This window comes from Podarcis pityusensis (assembly GCF_964106645.2).
Source record: "Podarcis pityusensis genome assembly, chromosome: 1".
Taxonomy (NCBI): domain Eukaryota; kingdom Metazoa; phylum Chordata; class Lepidosauria; order Squamata; family Lacertidae; genus Podarcis; species Podarcis pityusensis.
This window is the reverse complement of record NC_138028.1, coordinates 103,698,121-103,718,185: the sequence shown is the minus strand read 5'-3', so window position 1 is coordinate 103,718,185 and position 20,065 is coordinate 103,698,121. Positions and strand designations below refer to the sequence as shown.

Genomic DNA, 20,065 nt, shown 5'->3' with positions numbered 1-20,065 from the left:
AAATTATAGAAAGTGTCATTTCTGGGATAGTAGGTCATGTATTCCAGTTACAAAGCTTAAAAATGTTTCAATAAGCTATCCTTGCAAAACTGGCAGATATCAAAAGAATTAATCAGCACAATGTTAAATATCTGTCCAAAATAAGGGTTAGAACTGTGATCACGCCAAGTGAACATAACGGACTAAAAAGCAGACCACATCAACATATCCATTACATCTAGCTTCTACATATACACAAAACTTTAGCCCACATGGTTTAGCAATTTAAAAAATGAAGGCATTCACATTCAACATACGGTCTATTTAGTCCCAGCAAATGATTTTGTGATGCACAAAAAAGTTAATCAGTGGGACTAGAATGTGAAAGATATTAGAACAGCATGTTCCCCTTTTTGTAACACTTATGCTAGCAATGAATCTGCTAGCTTAATCAGCCAGAATTAAGTGTGCTGGCTAATTAAGGAAAGCCATCATTAAGGCAGACACCCTGAAGCCCATCTATCACTGAGCTCATCACAAAGAACGGCAGAAAGCACTAGAGAATACAGTAAACAGGGAATAAAATTAAGCAAAAGCACGCTCCATTTCTAAGCAGAGAACAGAGTGCCACCTTACAAAAATTAATGGCAAAGGTTTTATGCTTTTGGTCAACAGCTGGTTTTCCTAGCAGACTGTTTGAGGAGCATAGTATAATGATGGAGAACTTGTGACCCACCTGATGTGGTTGGACTACAAGTCCCATCATCCCTGACTACTGGTCATGCTGGCTGAGGCTGGTGGGAGTATATATCGAAGGACACAGGGTCTCTAACCCTGGTCTAGTGCATTAATTTCCAAGCACTGATGTCTCTAGGTTAGCAACCAGAAGGCTACATTTGGAATTTCTCAGTGGGGTCTGGATTTGACCAAGGGGTCTCCCGTGTTACTGCTTCCTATTTTTAAAGCTAGTAGCACTTTATTAGTATGGGCATCATTTTCTTTTTTTAAAAAAAACAAGAAACATCTTCCAAGTCGCAGAGCAAGATGAACTGAGGAAAGGGTGAGCTTCTGCCTAATAGCAAACAAAATCCATGAATAGCAAATGAAACATCAGTTGAATTAGGTTTAAAGTAAGGGTTAGGATGGTGGGGCAGGGAGAAGATATAGGGAAATGCCCATTTTAAAAGGTCATAATAATTATATCACAATAATATGCTTTGGGCTAATATTTACCTCATCTTGATCCAACATCTGCTGCTTTAGTTTCTCTGCCAATTGACTCTGTTGATTGATTTCATCATCCTGCAATAGGTGAAAAAAACACTATCAGGAGCTTCTTCCCCTTTTTCTACATATGTTAAAGCTTGAAACCAACACAAAATGGATGCAGTATTGGAATGAAATAAATATTCTACAGAAGAAAGAAATATCCTTCAAAGCAGACACAAAACTGTAACTGGCTTCATCCTGCTTTCTTTAAATCACCTGCATAATGTGGTTGTAAACATTGCTTGAAATTGGAATCTGCTTCTAGTAACAGTGCCATTTTATATAAATACACTACAGATTTATAACAAAAAATTCCCTTACTTTATTAAGTGAGAATTCATGCAATAAAACTGCTGATAGTGTAAAGTACCCAAGTTGTTTCATATAGGGTATGACATATATTATTTTCCTTTGTTGTTTGCTGTTTAAAACAAATTGTTTCCCCCTCCCTAGCAGAAGCTCTTGCTTTTGCAGAGATAAAGAGAAGCATGTGCTTCCTGTAGATTCCTGAACATTTATCCAAAATCAAGAAAGAACTTCAGAGTGTTCAGTGCAATATATAATTATACCTGCACCACGTGCCAATAAAATCACCCCCTCTCCTTTGCACTCTCAATGGCCCATCACCTTTCTATTGTTCTCTTAATGGCCCATCACTTAGGTGATTACCCCAGCATAGAAAGTTAGCCTGGCTTACATTTTTAACAACTGATGGACCCAAGGATTCAAGAGGGGTCTGGCACCTCCAAATTGCATAACTGTACATATGGCAGTGACAGGAATGGAGTTCGGTTAACATTTTTCAACTGTAATGACCACAAAACTTGTGAGATTTTACACCATCAGTTTTCTATTTTGCACACTTCAAAGCATGTGGTGGTTTTGATGAATAAAAAACACTCTTTAAACAAAATCTACAGTAGTTGTCAAGACATAATAAGTTGAAAGGAAATAATTTCTAAACCTTATCATCCAATTGTCTGTAGAGACTAGTAATCTCTTCATCGTATTTCCTCTTCTCCTCAGTTGTGATACTGGCAACAACAGGTGCAATATTATCGATGATGGGTGTATTGTCACATGGCTCCAAATTCTTTTGGTCCTTAGCACTGATCTGTTCATCCTCAGGAACAGCCTCTCCTGCAGACACATCTCAATACAATCAGTGATAATACAAAAAGTCCAAAAAAGCAAGGAATCAATATTTAATCTTCAATGTCCTTTGGTGACTTAAATCTGCAGTCCTTATAATTCCAGGCCTCCATGCCTAGTGGTCTCTCAGAACCAGCTGAATTAAAAAACAAATCAGTTTGCCTTAAGGATCATAAATACGTTGTCAGAAGTAGCAATCAGAACTATGGTGGAGTAGATATACAGAAACAGCAGAACAACATGAGGCAGTCATCCTGCCAGCCCCATGTTTCAGACCACATTTCATTATTCCTCCAAAGAACCTATACATCTGGTTACTATGAGCTATATCAAGGTAGTGAGAAAAGCTCTTAAAAACAGTCATCTACTCTGCAATGTTAACACTGAGTATATTCAAAAAGTCTCATGGTGAAACCTGTTCTCCGTACTAAAGTCTCTGCCCCACCCTCATACAAACAGGGGCAGCACGAAAAAATAACTGCAGTAGCAAACATGCCCAGTTATGATGAATGGCAACTCACTTGGAAAGAGAGCATACTTGTGTTCAAAAATCCAATATTTTAAGTCAAGTGCTAAATCACAAGTGCATATTACGACTAAGAATTTTGTGTTTGCTTCAGTAATGAATATAATTAACCTTTAGAGGACTGACTCACTAAAAGATCTAGAAACAGAACTGAATGTGGTTTTTAAGGGGCCTATAATTATGAAACAAAATTTTCAATACTTTTTATAGGTATTTAAATAATTTTTTTAAAAAATCCTCTACAGCCCTCTCTGCATTTCATAATTAAAACTGAAATTCTTTGCAGCCGTCTGGAATAAGGAGGGGCAGGGGGTGAATCCGTAAGCATTAGCTCACTGAAGTCTGACATGATCAACCACCCCCAAAATTACCTTATTTTCCTCTTATCCAGAGTGCACAGCAATAATTGCTCTTTATGTTACTATTAGCAACAGAATTGCTGTTCCCTATGTATTGAAGTTCTATCTGGGGGGGAAATTGTGAGTTGGAAATATTGTGGGCTGCAGCTTGTAGTGAAGGATTGAAGAAGAAGAAGAAGAGGAGGAGGAGGAGGAGGAGGAGTTTGGATTTGATATCCCGCCTTTCACTCCCTTTAAGGAGTCTCAAAGTGGCTAACATTCTCCTTTCCCTTCCTCCCCCACAACAAACACTCTGTGAGGTGAGTGGGGCTGAGAGACTTCAAAGAAGTGTGACTGGCCCAAGGTCACCCAGCAGCTGCATGTGGAGGAGCGGAGACACGAACCCGGTTCCCCAGATTATGAGACTACCGCTCTTAACCATTACACCACACTGGCTCTCATTTAAACATTCTCATTTAAACCTAAATGTTAAAATCCTACCTAAGAAATAGCCACTACTTCACAGTCCACACCCCAGGAAAATGTAAAACAAAATGCTTGTTTTCATTCTGAAAATGCTGAAGTCTTGGCAATGTTCTCCTGCTCTGATGCTCCAACTACCCAAGATCAAGGGCTGATTCACACAGAGAAAATGAGTGTGCGGTGAGGAAGATTCTCACACATTCCCACTGGCCATGCCTGTTCAGCCTGATGTTCACACGTTGAATGGAATGTTGGAATGGGAAGAAAAAACGTTCATGGCCAATCCATTTAGCACATACCAACAATTTTGAGAAGACTGAGTAGGGAGGCACAATGCCATGCCCTCACTACTATGGGAACATAAGAAGACTGCTGGATCAGGCCAATGGCCCATCTAGCCCAGCATCCTGTTCTCACAATGGCAGGCCGGATGCCTGTGGGAAACCTCAAGTAACACAGTTGAAGCCTTGCATGAACCAACCCACAGATACAAAAAGTGCAGGCTGCAAACAGAAAAAGGCCAAGGTGGTAGGGAAAGCACAGCCCTTCTGCCAATTCTAACCTTAAATGCAATTAGAAAGGTGATAGTACTTTGCACTCCACATTATCCAATATGCCGCTGCATAATTATATGGGCAGCCTCAAAAAAGCAAAAAAAAATTATTTAGCCAATCCTGATTTATTTAAGATCCTTTATTGCCTGCTGTCTCTTTTCCTATATGGTTTTTTTTTTCCTTACACACTGGGCGGAAAACCCTACCACAGTCCTGCGAACCACTTTCTGCTAGGCCAACTGAAATAAGTTGGTCTATTTCCAAGGTTTCTTCTGCAATATTTCACTTACAGGCAGTTCTGGTGACACACTGGAGAAGAATGCCTGTCTCTTTACAGTTGAGCAGCAGTTCCGGAGGCTATGTTGCTATTTTTGAAAGCACCAGAAAAGTTAGAGTGGCATGTCTGTATCACTGCAAGTGTCTTGGATACAAATGCTTTCAAAGGAAAGAGGAGAATCAGGTTTAATTAAGCACAAACAATCTCAGAATTTGTTCTAGTGTGTGCTTTCTGCTACTAAAGAAAATAAGCTGCTTACCATTTTCACAAGTGTATACAGTGGCAATCGGTAGAATGCCTTGGGCGGGGGGGGGAATGGCTGCTCCCAATGTTAGTTTTTTAAATGGCAGAAGTGTAAAGCAAAGCTGTGTCCCTGTGGTGGTATAATAATAATAATAATAATAATAATAATAATAATAATAATAATATATTGATGTCAGGGGCTGTAGCTCCCATTAGTCCCAGCCACCATGGCCAGGGCTGTTGGGAATAATAGCAAAACAAAATTTGGAGAGCCATACATGCCCCATCTCTGATATATATTTGCAAATGTCATTATCTTTTGCCCTTTAAGCTTTCCCTGCCTATCCAAGATGTGTGCAGGTGGTGGTGGCTACTCAGCAGTGAGGGGTAAAGCTCCCTGTTCATGCTTGAAAATAATTTACTGCTACATTGTCCTGGCAAAATTAACCTTAGCTCCTGGTATATGTAATTTCATTTTTGTTATATTTATTTTTTAAACTAACAATATACGAGGAACCCACCCCATATGTGTCTCTTGCCTGTCATATGGCAGCACAGTGGCTGGGAAAACCCAGCCAGATGGGTGGGTATAATAAAACAAAAAGAATATTCTTTATCCCCCTTCACAACTGAGTAACATACAACCAATATTCACATATCTGGGTTATAGGGGGGGAAAGAACTCTTTTGCAATTGAAGCCCTTCTCCCTCAACAACACATTGTATGCTACTATGGAGGCTAACAACATCAGACAAAATAAAAATAATAATGTATCTATAATATTTACAACATACAAACAATGCTTTTAGGGGGAAAGTTGTGATTTCAGACTTATTGTTGCTCAGACTGGTATTGCTCTTTTAAGTAGTGAAGCATTTACTTCTTCTATATTATCAATCTGTAGGTCCAATAGTTTTCTGTCGGACAGAGAAAAACATATAAGCAGAATGACGATATGGTGGTGAATAAAATAAAACTCATCAAGGGCAGTATCCAAGTAAAAAAAGTGCAAGGACTTTAAGCTACACAATAGAGTTTCCCTGCCCTCAGATTTGGGGTTGTCGTGTTCCAATGCAAAGCTTAAAGTTATTGAGCTAGTGGGACCATTCAGTTGGATACCACCCCAAGTTTTTAAATTCCTACAAATAAGAGTTCATTCGTTAAAACCTGAACCATATGTTATCATACCTGCATGGAATTGTGGCATTATTTAACCATTTTGTGGACTCTCATTTCATTTCTCGGTTAGATTGCTATCCTAACTCCACTTACCAGGGAGTAAGTCCCACTCATTTCAATAGAATTAATGAGCAGACAAGCATGTTAAGGTTACTCAGATTCAACTGTTTTCAATAGGACTTACTTCTCAATTAATAGTTTCAGCATTTTAAGTTAAGAATGCAACAGCACAATGTTCCATTTGCAATTTTCCTTCCTCTCAATTGCAAGTCTATTGATGAGCAATCTCTGTGAATAATCCCATCCCTGCAACTTACACATTAGCATTTTAAAGTTGGGCGTGACAGCTAGTGGCCTAAGGAAACAGGGCATAAATTGTAAATATTTCCTGCTTACATCCCATACCCTCCAACATTCTGCCTGAAAATAGAGACATTCTGTTAATATTCTAGTCGGTTAAACCAGAGCTTCCTTTTTCAGACAACAAGAGAACTCTGATGTAAAGCAAGCCAGGATTCTCCACACCAAAGCTATACAAGAGGAGGAGGAGAGGGCAGACCACAGGGGAGGACTGTGTGGGCCTAATGTTGGTTCCCAGCTTTATAAACCATGGTTTAGGAAGCCAGCATTGTGACTTCCTGAACCAGGACTGTGTTTAGGGATGAACTGAAGTTGAATAGGTCTGTGCAGACAAACAGAAGAACATGATTCATCATTGTAACAGAGCCTTAACGGACAGTAAAGTGTATCATAATTTATTTTATTGCAACTATTTGGCTTCTTTAATTTAATACCTTAACAGCTGCCTAATAATTGACAACAGAGTTATTTCTCACCATTTCTCCACCTGTTCAGTTCCATCTCCAGATGCTGGATAACATTCTTCAATGTCTTGTTTTTTTCCTTCTCCTTCTCATATTTTTTCTTCCATTCTTCAGCAGTCAGCTCAAGATTCACAGAGACTGTATTCTTAATGGTCTTTGCTCTGTACAGAAATACAACAACACACCAAACAAGCACTGACATTAATCTTATTAACTTCTCTGTGGTCTGAAAGTTATAATACTATACACACTTAGCTGGAAGTAAATTCCACTGAACTCAATGGAACCTACTTCTGGGTAGATGTGTACAGGCTTGCACTGCAAAAGAATAAATACAAACGGCAGCAAATGTAGAATCTTTCTCCTGGAAAACGAAATATTAATATTTCTTTTGCATCCTTTACAGCAGGGTGAGCCACATAAGTCTTTATTTCTGGATAACTGGCTTGTACTTCCTTCTTGAAGTTTTCCTCAGAGTCTCTCTTTTCCTACCAGTCTCGGCTGGCATTTCTGTTTTTAATAAGAGAAATGACAGACTCTGTTCCGCTGATACCAAATTGCACTGTTTTTCTTTTTTCTCCCCCCGCCCCCTTAAACAACCCCAGCATAGCAAGACTTAAATGTACTCATTTGATTCCAGTTTTATGGCTGACACACACATCCCTGAATTCATTTTTTATGTAGCATCTATCATAGCTCTCATTAGCCAAGGCTATACCACACTATGTTGGCTCAGTCTGCTGCAAAATGGATATGACTTCCAAATGAAAATCCCATCCTTTTTATTAAAAATAAATAAATGCTAATGCAGAAAAGGACCCAGTCAACAAACAAGAAAAGACAAGTGTGATGGAGACTAGGCCGCCTGAATTATTGCATCTGAGCAATAATCTGTCATATCCAAGCTCTTTACAACAATCTTTCCCCTCTGCCCTATACCAAAACCTTTGGATACAAATACTACTAAGCTTCCAGTAGCACTACTGGGGTTTAAAGATCAGAAGTGAAGCCTTCTGAAAGGCTTTTTTAATATGTCCAGTTACATTCACTTATCTGATCTGCACATTTACTGTGAGGAAAGCTATGCACATTATCCACATCAACGCAGTCACTGGAAGATCAATAGAGCCACATCAGGCTATGAGCCAGCAAAGCACCGATGCAGAAAATTAAGCACAAAGCAAGTTCTTTTGCTGCATATGCAATTTTATTCTTGAGTGCCTTATCATGGAACTACTGCAATATCATTGTTGTCTGCTGACAGAAGATGCCAAGTCCAACCCCAGCAATGTTTTCTTATCCAGCCATAATTGGCTGGCCTCACTTCTGCCCATAACTCAGCTCCCATTCTTCTAATGAACACATTTGCTAGATTAAAGAGCCTGTGTCAGAGGAGGGGCACAACTGGATCCAACCCATAATCTCTCCCAAGAGACAGGTGCACCTGCTCACCTCTGCCCAAACATTAGAGTAGACTTGGTTTCTGCTTCATTGAAGATGGATGGGGAGCAACAGATGACAATGGTGGTTCTACAGTTTCCACCTAAGGAGTCCTGAAGAATCCTGGTCATCTTGCTGTCTCGATAGGGGACATGTGTTTTCTAATTAAGAAGGATGATACAGGATCAGAATACACACAATTGCTTAAAAGGGATGACAATAAGTAAAAAGTAAGTCAACCTAGAATATGTAAAACTGTTTTCATATTGCTAAGGCAGGTTCATATAATTTCTAACACATTGCCATCTGATCCGTCACTAGTTAAATATGGAACTAAAAGCTCCTGCAGTAAAAAACAAACAAAAAAACAACTTCTTGCCAGCTGGCAAAGTGGGGGTGGGTGGGAAGGGGATAGATACCTTTTCTCCTCTGAGTTTAAGGTGAAGATCTATTATTAATTTGCACCAAGAGGTAGAGAACTGGGAAAGTAACCAAGCCATCAAACGGTCACTATTTTTAAAAAGTATGAATTACTTACAGTTCCTTCTGCTAGTGCTGAGATCACGTTGCCCAAAGCAGACAAAGACTTGTTAATATTTTTGGCTTCATCAAGAACAGAGCCCTCTGCACCCGTTTTGCTGACCTGCCAGAGAGCAGATATTGCTCAGTGAGCTCAAATTCTGATCATTGCAAAATAAGAAAAAGGTTAAACACTTGAAAGTAGCTTTACCCCATCCTGCCTGAGCCAGAGAAGTTATCAGTTTGCAAAGCTACAAAATTTTCATAACACTTGTAACAGTTATTTTATTTGCTAATCATATATAAACACAACACACAAGTGGGGTTTTTTAATAAAAAAAAACTTTATTTCACTTATATTCAAATTTCCCTTGTAGACCTTAAAGCAGCTTTCATATGAAATCTCAGTGACCATTCTGGCCCTTTATAGAGGCAGATTTGCTTAGCTGCAACAGAATGGTGTCCTCTACTTCCAGATCATTCTCTGGCCCCTCTTGTATACAAGACAATTATGCAGTGACTTCAAAAGGACTAGTTAGGAGTTGAAATAAAGCTACCACCATCATGCACCACTAACAAATCAGTAACGTTATGTAGAGTAATAAGGTACTTCTGTTACCTTTTCACTCCCAGCCAAGTCTACCAAATAAAGCTTCCCACTGAGTTTTTTTTCGGTTTCAACATTCTCTTGTTTGATATTAATTAGGAAGATGCTATGACTTCTAGAACTGTGTTCATTCATGTCTACGAAAAAGAAAATTCAGTGAGGTGTTATATAAAATATTATGCATCTCTTCAAAAACCTGTTTTGTCGTGAGGGTTGTTATTAATAACTAACGGGCTAAGACAAGCCAACAAGAAGCCCTCCAAGTTAAAACAATTTGTGACCACAAGAGAAAGTAAACAAAAGTCTGCTCCCACCAGCCACACTGTGCTACATATGGAAACGTTGTTGTGGCCAGTCCATGATGTGGGCGGGGGAACCTAACTGATTGGAGATACCCACACACAGCACCAGTGTCTGAGGAGCATAGTCACCCATGGTTATAAGCCTTGGCCATGCCCTTGACAGACTCTTTGTCCATCTTCTGGCCCACCCCTCTATTCCAGTATAGGCTCACCAGGCACTTCAGACCTGAGTACAGTGGATGCTCGGGTTGCGAATGGGATGCACGTTCACAAACCGCAGTGTTCACAACCCACAGCGGTGCGTCTGCGTATGCACAGGTTGCGATTCAGCGCATCTGCGCATGCACGACCACCGAAACCCAGAAGTAACCCGTTCTGGTACTTCCGGGTTTCGGCGGGTCCGTAACCCAAAATAATGCAACCTGAAGCGTCTGTTACTCAAGGTATGACTGTAGTAATTTTTTGCCTGCCTGCAACTTAGTCAAGCAGGTCCCTTCACCTACTCTGTATTGGATTTCGGGGAGTTTAGGGGTCAGTGCTGTTAAATAGAATGACTTGGTTTTGTGGTTAACTTGGCACTGTCAACAGGGAGCTGCTGGAAAGGTTAAGGTCAGATAAGGTAATAACTGAGCACCCTTAGGCACCTTTGAAGGTGAAGAGCCTTTCCAGAGCTCAACCGCTCTGAGTTGTGGGGCCCTCAGCCTGGATATGGAATATTCTTGAAGTTCACCTGCCCAGAGTTGTGGGGCCCAGCAGGGGATGGGGCAGCAAGGCCTTGGAATTGGCAGGGTTGGGTTTGCCCAAGGATGAACCTAAGCTAGCTTCCCATTCTTCTAATTCCCCCTGCAAATATTATACGGAAAATGTGACCCTAGTTCAAGTCATCACTTGCGTCTTGCCTTTTTATTCCTGGGTCTGGTCACAACAACCAAGTGTGAGATATTGTAAGACCATTTTGAATAAACTAAAGGCTTTTCTGCAGTGGGAAGTACAGTGGTACCTCGGGTTAAGAACTTAATTCGTTCCAGAGGTCCATTCTTAACCTGAAACTGTTCTTAACCTGAAGCACTACTTTAGCTAATGTGGCCTCCTGCTGCCGCTGCACTGCCGCTGCACGATTTCTGTTCTCATCCTGAAGCAAAGTTTTTAACCCGAGGTACTATTTCTGGGTTAGCGGAGTCTGTAACCTGAAGCGAATGTAACCTGACGCGTATGTAACCCGAGGTACCACTGTATGTCCATGAGACATCTAAAGCAGATCACAGCTTATTCACCCTTTTTGGAGGACAAACTAAAACAATTTAGACCATGGGTGACAAGATATCAAAATAGATTGCAACCAGAAAGAAAAACATAATGCAAATCAAAGAAAGTAACAAGTGGAGGCTTAAAGTCCTGAAAGCTAACTTTAGAAAAAATAATAACGTGGAAACCTTGTGAAATTAAGTCTTCTCTGTTCTACTGATAGTGAACCACAAATGGTTCTACAAACACTTATGTATCAAAAAACCCCATTCTACACTAATTAAGGCACAAAGCTGTGCAGTCATCAGAATGATGAGGCTATCTCCCATTACACTGAGCACATTTAAAGAAAAAATACCCCACAAAGTTTAATGGTGGCTAAATTTCACTCATTGTACTAGAGGCTTTATGACTATGCTAGGCAACATAATTGTTGCTCTTTGCATTAAATCTGAGCAACATTGTTTGCCTTATAATTCACAAAAACAGCTGCCACATATTTGTAAACACTTAAGTTTGGATACATTTTACACAAGTTATAAATGTGAATACTCATGGTTGCTAAATAACACAAAAAGTTACAGGATTTTTAATTTTTTTTTAAAAAAACTATCATTTATCAACAACAAGGTAGGAATTCATTCGGTATATTGTAAATTTAAAGACCTAAAATATTATCTCTTGTGAAAATGTTAATCATAATTTTCAAAATGCCTTTCAAGTTGCAAAAATAGTAATATATTTTACCATTATGCATTAGGAACTCCAGCATAAGAAAGCTGAGTAAAATCAAAGAGACTAATCACATATTAATTGTACCTTTTTTGCATTATAGCAGGCAGTGATGCAACAACATTGACTGGAACTTTAGCATGGTGTTGGTTGCAGTTAGTTAAAACCTAATTACAGGGTTAGCAGTACATAAATGCTTACTTGTAACAGCTACATGGCGGTTTGTTTTCCCCTCATCAATTACATCCATAACTTCTTCAGGACTAGAGACAAACCTTTCTGTGCAGCCCTAGAAATTCAAATTCAGCACTTGTCAGATAAAGAGAATTCGGGAGAGGTAAGGAACTTGTACCAATCGTCAATATACTTGGCCCAAATCAAGGCCAAAATTCTGTCCTCAAATTTATGTTGGACACAACCATAGAAAACATACCAGATAACAACAGAAGAGCAGTTTCTACAGTACAATTTAATACGCAGTTCCAGAAGGCTAACAGACCAAGTTCTGAATAATAAAGATTGAAAAAGACCTTTACTTCCCTGACACCTGGAACATGAACCTAAAAACACCATTCCCTTCTATGAATATTGAGAATAAAATACTTCCTTCTAGTGTCTTCCATATTTATTAAATATTAATATTAAATGCAAATGTTTCATTTCAATAGGATGACTAACAAAACGAAACCATTTAAAAAGGAGGAAAATGAAGCAAAAATTGCAAAAGTCCATTAATATTTCAGAAAAGCATTGCTTGAATTTTTACAGTTAGAATTCTCGGTTGATGAGAAATTATTCCCTTCCATTCTCTAGTGTAAGAGAGGCTTACTGAAGTACTGTTAAAGATAACATTCAGAGCAGCACAAGGAAAAAAAATGTTTCTAAGTAATTGAATCTGAATATCCACTGTACCACAAAAAAACAGCAAATTATTTTGTGACAATTGCTTGGGGGATGTGTGTGTATGTGTATGAGAAAAGTTGTCAAAATTTACTTACACAAGGTCTTTTCTCAGGAAATAAAAAAAATTCACTGGGAACATAAATGATTGCAGTCTTTTTTATTTTACCATATTTTGAAGGGTTCATTTAGGTGGCTGGTATTTGAATGAGTCACATTCTGAATAGACCAATAAACTAATTAAGTAAGTCATGACTTAGCTGGATACCACCTAGAATTTCTTACCCATTGATTTTCTTTTTGGTAATATGTATGTTTTGTTGGCTCCAGTAGTTAAATAATGGTATGACTGCTTTTATGACCTCGATTCTATACATGGGGTTGTGCCCCAAGTTGCTGCTCCACTCACATTGCAGACTTTCACTTGCATGACAGAATTCATCTCCTCCTAAGCTCACCCCATGCACCCTCAGAATCTGCTCCAAAGGCTTGGGGAATTCTCTGGAGCAGATCTGGCAAGGGAGGGGTGCAGGAAGAGGAGAGAAAGCTGCTTGCACTGTATTGGAATCATCTATGTATTCTGTAATTTTTTTATTTAGTGCTATGCACAGTTTTTGTCAAGATATCTTGATGGTATCTGAAGAAAGGTAGCATGCAAATTTTAAAAATAAAGCACATTCACAGAAACCATTTTCAATCATTAGACCAGAACAATTTCTAAAGGTTTTTCTGTATCTAAAGGAATGTTTTTTACCTTGACATATGGAACTCTGTTCTTGTCTTCATGAACTGCAAGGTTTGTCTTTGAAACTAAAAGGGGGAAAAGTCATCAGGAATCACTGATGAAGAAAGTGCACAAATTTGATGAGCCACAAGAATAATCTGAATAACACAGGCAGATCCTTCCATGGAGGAAAGCAGCAATTTAATCTACATAAGAGTTAGCCACATGATGTACTTACGAGTATACAATGCCATTGCTTAGTTCTACATTAAATGACTAGACATGAGACTCAACTAAACTCCCAAAAAAAGCAATGCTGACACACATACTTTATTCTGACTTGCTCATGAAAAACATACATCACAAAAAAGTTGGGAGCTTTAATGTATGTCTGCAGTGCAATTTCTCCCAAATGGTTTAACCAAGATAAATCTACTTGGTCAATGCACAAAATCATATTTTTGATTCAGGACCAAAGTGATAACGGTGCCACTTCAGCCCAGTTCACAGGTCACATTTTCATTCCAGCAAACTACGTTCCCATCATCATATGCTTTGTAGAAGACTTCTCGTTTGTTCTATGGCCTTTTTGTGTTTGTGGAAGTGGGGTTGCTGGTTTGTTTGTTTTTTATTATGCATTTTGTGTTTTCATTCTGTATTTTTATGTTGGGGACCACCCACCCTGTAATCTTTGGATGAAGGGTGGTATACAAATTTTAATTAATAAATAAATTCTTAAACCAAAGCTCACCATGCCTCTGAAACCAAGCAACAGTATATAGTCATGGTTTGCAATCCTGGTTTGTAGAACATGGTCAACTTGTATGTTCCCAGTTCAGGTGTTTCCATTGTTGTTGTTGTTGTTGTTTTGTATTGCATTGTATTGTACTGTAGGTTTTCAGTTTTGTTTGTTACATATACATACTGTACTTGCTATTTTGTTAATTGCTTGGAGAATGTGAAATAAATAAAAGTGTAATGGCAAAGAAAGCTCATGACAGCATGAGCTTGTTGTTTGCTCCCAGTCCAACAAACTATAATTTTTTGGACCACATGCACTAGGCCTTACTGTACAAAGTACTTCAAACCAAAATATTAAGGATGCTTCAACTGTTTCAGCTCTTTTATTTTTCAAAGCTCTCTGGCTTGTTAAATATACACAGGTATAACATGATTCTCAATTCATAAGATACCTTTTTTAAAATGAAAACAAAATATTAAGAGCATTCCCAGCAATTTTTTTTTTTTTTAAAGTATGAAAAATAGTGGGAGATTATTGCTTCAACCACTATTAAGACCAGGAAAAGGGAACCCAACAACCCTTGAAAGGCCAGGAAGTCTGGTGGGAAGGGGACATGGATGCAAACATGACACTCTGCTCTCCGAAATTGTAAGACAGTTTCCCAACTGTTATAGGTTATCTGCCCCCGTTCTCTTTCTGTAAGTAGTGCTTTGTTTACAGAAGTCTAAATATCGGGCAATTGACTACAGTCTCTGGGCATTTCAAAAACTGGATATGGACAACCCAACCAGCCTTTGCTTCTGGATGTACTTCTGGGAGGTACTTCTATAGTACACTTTATCTTTTAATCAGGGATGCCTTAATGAACTACATAAAGATGGCTAGCCTGTGGCCCTCCAGATGATGGCCAACTGCAAGTCCTATCATTTCTGACCACTGCACCATGTTGGCTTAAGCTGGTCCAACATTGCATCTGAAGAACTACAACTATCAGTTCCAGCCAGAATGTCCAATGGCCAGGGGTAATATGGTGTAGTGGTTAAGAGCAGTGGACTCGTAATCTGGTGAACCGGGTTCGATTCCCCGCTCCTCCACATGCAGCTGCTGGGTGACCTTGGGTTAGTCACACTTCTCTGAAGTCTCTCAGCCTCACTCACCTCACAGAGTGTTTGTTGTGGGGGAGGAAGGGAAAGGAGATTGTTAGCCGCTTTGAGACTCCTTAAGGTAGTGATAAAGCGGCATATCAAATCCAAACTCTTCTTCTCTTACAGAACTTGTAGCCAGCAATCTTTGGAGACCAAAGGTTTAGTTCCACACCCTCCACTTTAAATGGGTGATATAGACTATTAACCCAAATTTTATGAGAAAACAGTCTTATCAGGCCTTAATGTCTGCACTGTATGAATATTACTCCAGGAAATGCACACATCCAAATGTCGAGGGTTCAGTCCTTGACCTGAAAACCATTTTATTTTTTAAAGATAAAATATACTCATTTTGGTAATTACAACTACAGTAAAAAGGAGAGAGAGAGATGCTGCTTTACTTACCATCCAGCAAATCCCTTATTTTGTCCAAGTAAATCTCAAAGTAGGAAACCTAAAGAAATGAAAAACACTAATTTAACAAGTTTTCAAGTTTTCAATTTGGGTTCTTGCAAAAAGGTCAAATCTGTTGCAAACAACCATTTTATGCTGTCTATGCATATTACTTTTGTTGTGTATTCTCTGCCAGGGTTGGATTTACTTATTACATTTGTATTGTGTAAAGGCCGAAACAAGAGTCAGTCAAAGAATATTTGCACAATCCACAGGCTAGCTAAATGTGGGGGGGGGGGGGGGTAAGTGGATTACTTGAAGAACTACTGAAATCACTTCTAATTATTTGAGGCGGGGCAAGGAATTAAGAAAGTAAAATCTAAGGATACTGAGAGGATATATCAAAGAGTAACAGACTCAGGAGATAAAAAAAATCCCAGTAATTTCCATGGAAATGAAAGGTATTTAGGATCACTAGCGGTAGGGCGGAAGCACAGGTTAATTAAAACAGACTCCATGAGTGGCACATTATTAGAACAGAGTGTTTATACCTTAAAAGTGGACTGATGGGGTTAAAAAATAATCTTTGTAGGGCTGAAAATTGACTTGATTCAGTTCTAAAAGAATTTCCTTCAGGCAATGCATGAAAAGGTGGCCTCCCTACTAGCATACTTATATAGTCCAGAAGAGCTACAGTATTGAACTTACTTGTAAAAATTCATCATGCAGGACTCTAATTTCAGTGCCACAAAACTTGTAAACTAATATAGCCATTCCACTGCATGCCACAACACATTATCTCTAACTGGATCTTCTTATATGTCTCCTCATACATATTTCTTTCCCTTCTCATCTTTTTCTAATATGGCAAAAACAATGGATAGCTGTTTTCTTGTGAGCAAATGGCACTGATTGAGATGAATGCACAATGCCTCAAGTTTAGACTCCTATATTTTTGTTTCTGTCCATGAATGAGAAGCATCCAAGACTGTACTGCAGTCTAGTTACGTTTTGTCTTACTTTCGCAGCTTGCTAAGGAACAAATATGTACAACTTCCCATTTGTTTCCCAAGCAACCATAACATGAATCAGTCACTTATGCTTATTAAACTAAATACAAACATGCTCCATCTTAATGTTTGACTGGGTATTAAGCTACAGTCCATCTGAGAGCTTTTGTTTGCTTGTTTCCATCATTAAATATTAAATATTTGATGCTGGACTCTCAGAACATGAGCTACTCAGGCAGAACACTTTTGCTATTGATGTAATGATGGCTTTAATTGACTAGTTCTCACTGCTCACTGAAGCCAGACTACAAAGTAGCCTTATTGCATTAAAAGAAAAAAGAAAAAAACCATGCTTACCAATACTGACAAGCACCATAGTGACTAACTTCTAAGCTAACCCAGTTTTAATTGAGGAGAGGGGCTGAGGACTGGGTACATTTGAAGTGTTGACAAATTTTTTAATCACCCCTGGAGCAGCCTGACCATTTTGCTTGCACTTCATTCATTTCTTCTTCTTTTTTCTGCCACCAGGAGTATACCAGGAGTACAAAGGTGATAAATTACTGAAATCAAAGGTTCTCTCTCTCTCTCTCTCTCTCACACACACACACACACACACCACTATCGATATGAAAGCTGAGCATTTCTATATGAGGATGCTCCACTATCCTTTTGAATTTTACAACTGTAGTATAGATTTAGATTGATTCAGATGTTTGTTGGTATAAAACATAGCTTATTTCCCCTTCTTGGCAGCCCTGATAGCTTGACTTAGAGGGAACTCACTCTGCAGAATCTGAAATCAACCGGGATTTTTATTCGAGTAAATAAAAAAGGAAGGGCGCTTTTTGAAGAAAGTACCACCTGACCTAAATCATCCTCACATAACTCTGAATAACACTCTGTTTACATTCATACCAGAGCTACAAATCAAACTTTTCCCTTCAAAAAAAGATCACTATTCTTACAAAAATAATAGTAAGTAAAATAAGATACTTTGCTTATTTTTTTTCTCCTGAGAGGGTACTCAGGACATACTTCCACAAGGAAGTATGCTTGAGCAAACTTTGACAGTAGCAATATTTTATCAGAAAGCCATGTAGCTGTTTGATGGAATTCCCCTCTCCATGTCCAGAATGCCTGCCATTTCCAAATGGCACCTCTCTTGCGTAATCAGCTTCCACAATTTGTTCAATGCCATTCAAATACATTTGCTGTCACAGCAGTACAAAACAGTAGTTGAGTAGGCTAATTTTAAGTATTCATCTTCTCCTTTTTTTGTGCACTCATGAAGGGAAGGAAAACTACTTCCTTACATGTCTAACGTTAGACAATGACTGAAGAAATCTTATATTCAAATTTTGCAGGGTTTTTTTAAATTTCAAAAGAGATCTAAACTCGTCAATCCAAGAAGGACTATCCACATAAAAAAGTAAAGCTCTGTGTCATTATAGATAGAGAAGACTATGACCAATGTGGTGATTTAAAACGACAACACAACACTATAGGCAGCACCTGGGGAGTGATGGTGCCAACTATTGAGTGGCAGGTGCATACAAGATCTTTGCAAGCAGCAGTGATGCGCAGCACCTGCGTCTGCAAGAATCTATAGCCTGGAACAGATGGAGTCTGGTATGCTAGCAAGCTGGATGTTGTTAGCATTAATCAGGGTTTGCAAACCAAATATTTGGATTTGGTATCCCGCTTTATCACTACCCTAAGGAGTCTCAAAGCGGCTAACAATCTCCTTTCCCTTCCTCCCCCACAACAAACACTCTGTGAGGTGAGTGAGGCTGAGAGACTTCAGAGAAGTGTGACTAGCCCAAGGTCACCCAGCAGCTGCATGTGGAGGAGCGGGGACACGAACCCGGTTCACCAGATTACGAGTCCACCTCTCTTAACCACTACACCACACTGGCTCTCAAACCAACTTCTAGCTGTGGTTGAAAAGCGAACTTTGCTTAGCATTAACTATAGTAAACGTGAACATAATGTTGCAGTTAATGAGGAAAGGGCGAGGGCAGGGAGCACACATCAAATCTCCTAACCACATCCTTAAAAGAAGATTGACAATGCCACCTTTGTCAAATGGAATGGGAGAGGAAAAAGACGCCCCTGGATATGCGAGTTTAACCAACACCCAAATTGTGTGCACCAAGACTGATGTATCAGGCAAATCACCCATTGGGGGTGTGATAATTAAATCAAGGTATCCAGTCCCCACCACTACCACCCCCAAAAAACAAAGATTGACAGCACCTACATTGGGTGCAAATATATAGATCTTTTCAAATGCAGAACCATACACAGTCACTACGGCATGCAAGGATCTGTGAATCATTTCTAATCTGTCATTCAGTAACAAGAACACTTAATTTTCCAGCAAAGCAACAAAAATAGTGGGAGCTTCTTAAGAAATGCTAGTCTACAAGTAGCATTTTTAATCCCTTTAAATGCTTACAACTATATAATATTTCAGTTGGGTGCCACATCTGATTAACTCAAAACTTTGCCAATCGAAGAAAAAGCTATCAGCCTGGTACACAACTAATCCTGCCATAAGTGCAATATTTGGCTCAATAGCTCATTCCAGGATTATCCAGGAGCCACTTAAAGCTTTTAAATACAGCCGGTGTTAAGATGTGCTAAGCTCTTAAATCTTGATCATATCATTAAGAGTGACATATAACAACTTTCTTTCCACAGCAAAATGCAGACTGAATCCAGCACAAAATAGGATTGTGTCTGGTCACTGTGCCTCAAAGGGATGTGTTTTATAGGATTTTACAACCTTTTTTTTTCTTTTTTCAAACCATGCAACCCTATATGTACTTTTAGCTCACTACTTGGTTCACATTTCTCAAAATCACATTTGATTCAGTTATTTGCTCCCACTCTCAATTCACAAGAAAAAAATAAATGCAGGCACATAAGAGCTCATAAAGACCTGTATGTAGAAATAGAAGTTATTTCAAATAAAAAAAGAAAGGATAATTTTATCTGAGATACTGAAATCTTGACAAGCAACATTTGTGAAAGTGAAATATTGCAGACCCAAATTTATTCTGAGGTTTTCATTTAAGGGAAAAGTGCAACCGTTGAGGTTTGGCACCTCGCTCAGCTTCTTTTTATCTGACCATGACATGTCATTTTGCATTTACCTTTATGTGAAATTCTAGGTTTTCATCCATGGAATAGATGTGATCGAAGATGTCATGTGCAATTCTTGGAATTATACCCATTAGCTGTGGGTCATGTAGCTTTCCCTGAAGACACAAAAGGTAAGAAGTAAATTGCAGAAGACTGTTTACCATGTGCATACATGTGGCGAATCTTCACAAAATGAATGTTCACGTAACAAACATAACCTGACTGCTTTCCAGTAATTTTCTAGATACGTACACAATTGCAAGTATTAATAATTCATATAGTGCTCCTTTTCAATTTGTCAGGTTCACAAACTTTACTATGTTTTTCTCTC

At 38.9% G+C, this 20,065-nt stretch overlaps 1 protein-coding gene across 2 annotated transcripts in view; it reads right to left on the bottom strand.

Moving 5' to 3' along the window:
• The window catches only part of KIF5C (kinesin family member 5C), a 78,730-nt gene that overhangs the window by 24,819 nt on the left and 33,846 nt on the right, over window positions 1–20,065 (bottom strand). For both annotated transcript variants that reach the window (XM_081006403.1, XM_081006402.1), the window contains exons 4-13: window positions 19,746–19,850; window positions 15,587–15,635; window positions 13,325–13,380; window positions 11,872–11,959; window positions 9,404–9,528; window positions 8,804–8,908; window positions 8,278–8,426; window positions 6,838–6,986; window positions 2,213–2,388; window positions 1,213–1,281 (exon numbers count right to left, since the gene is read on the bottom strand). In XM_081006403.1, the coding sequence (XP_080862529.1) occupies window positions 1,213–1,281; window positions 2,213–2,388; window positions 6,838–6,986; window positions 8,278–8,426; window positions 8,804–8,908; window positions 9,404–9,528; window positions 11,872–11,959; window positions 13,325–13,380; window positions 15,587–15,635; window positions 19,746–19,850 (1,071 nt within the window). The remainder of the gene's footprint in view (window positions 1–1,212; window positions 1,282–2,212; window positions 2,389–6,837; window positions 6,987–8,277; window positions 8,427–8,803; window positions 8,909–9,403; window positions 9,529–11,871; window positions 11,960–13,324; window positions 13,381–15,586; window positions 15,636–19,745; window positions 19,851–20,065) is intronic.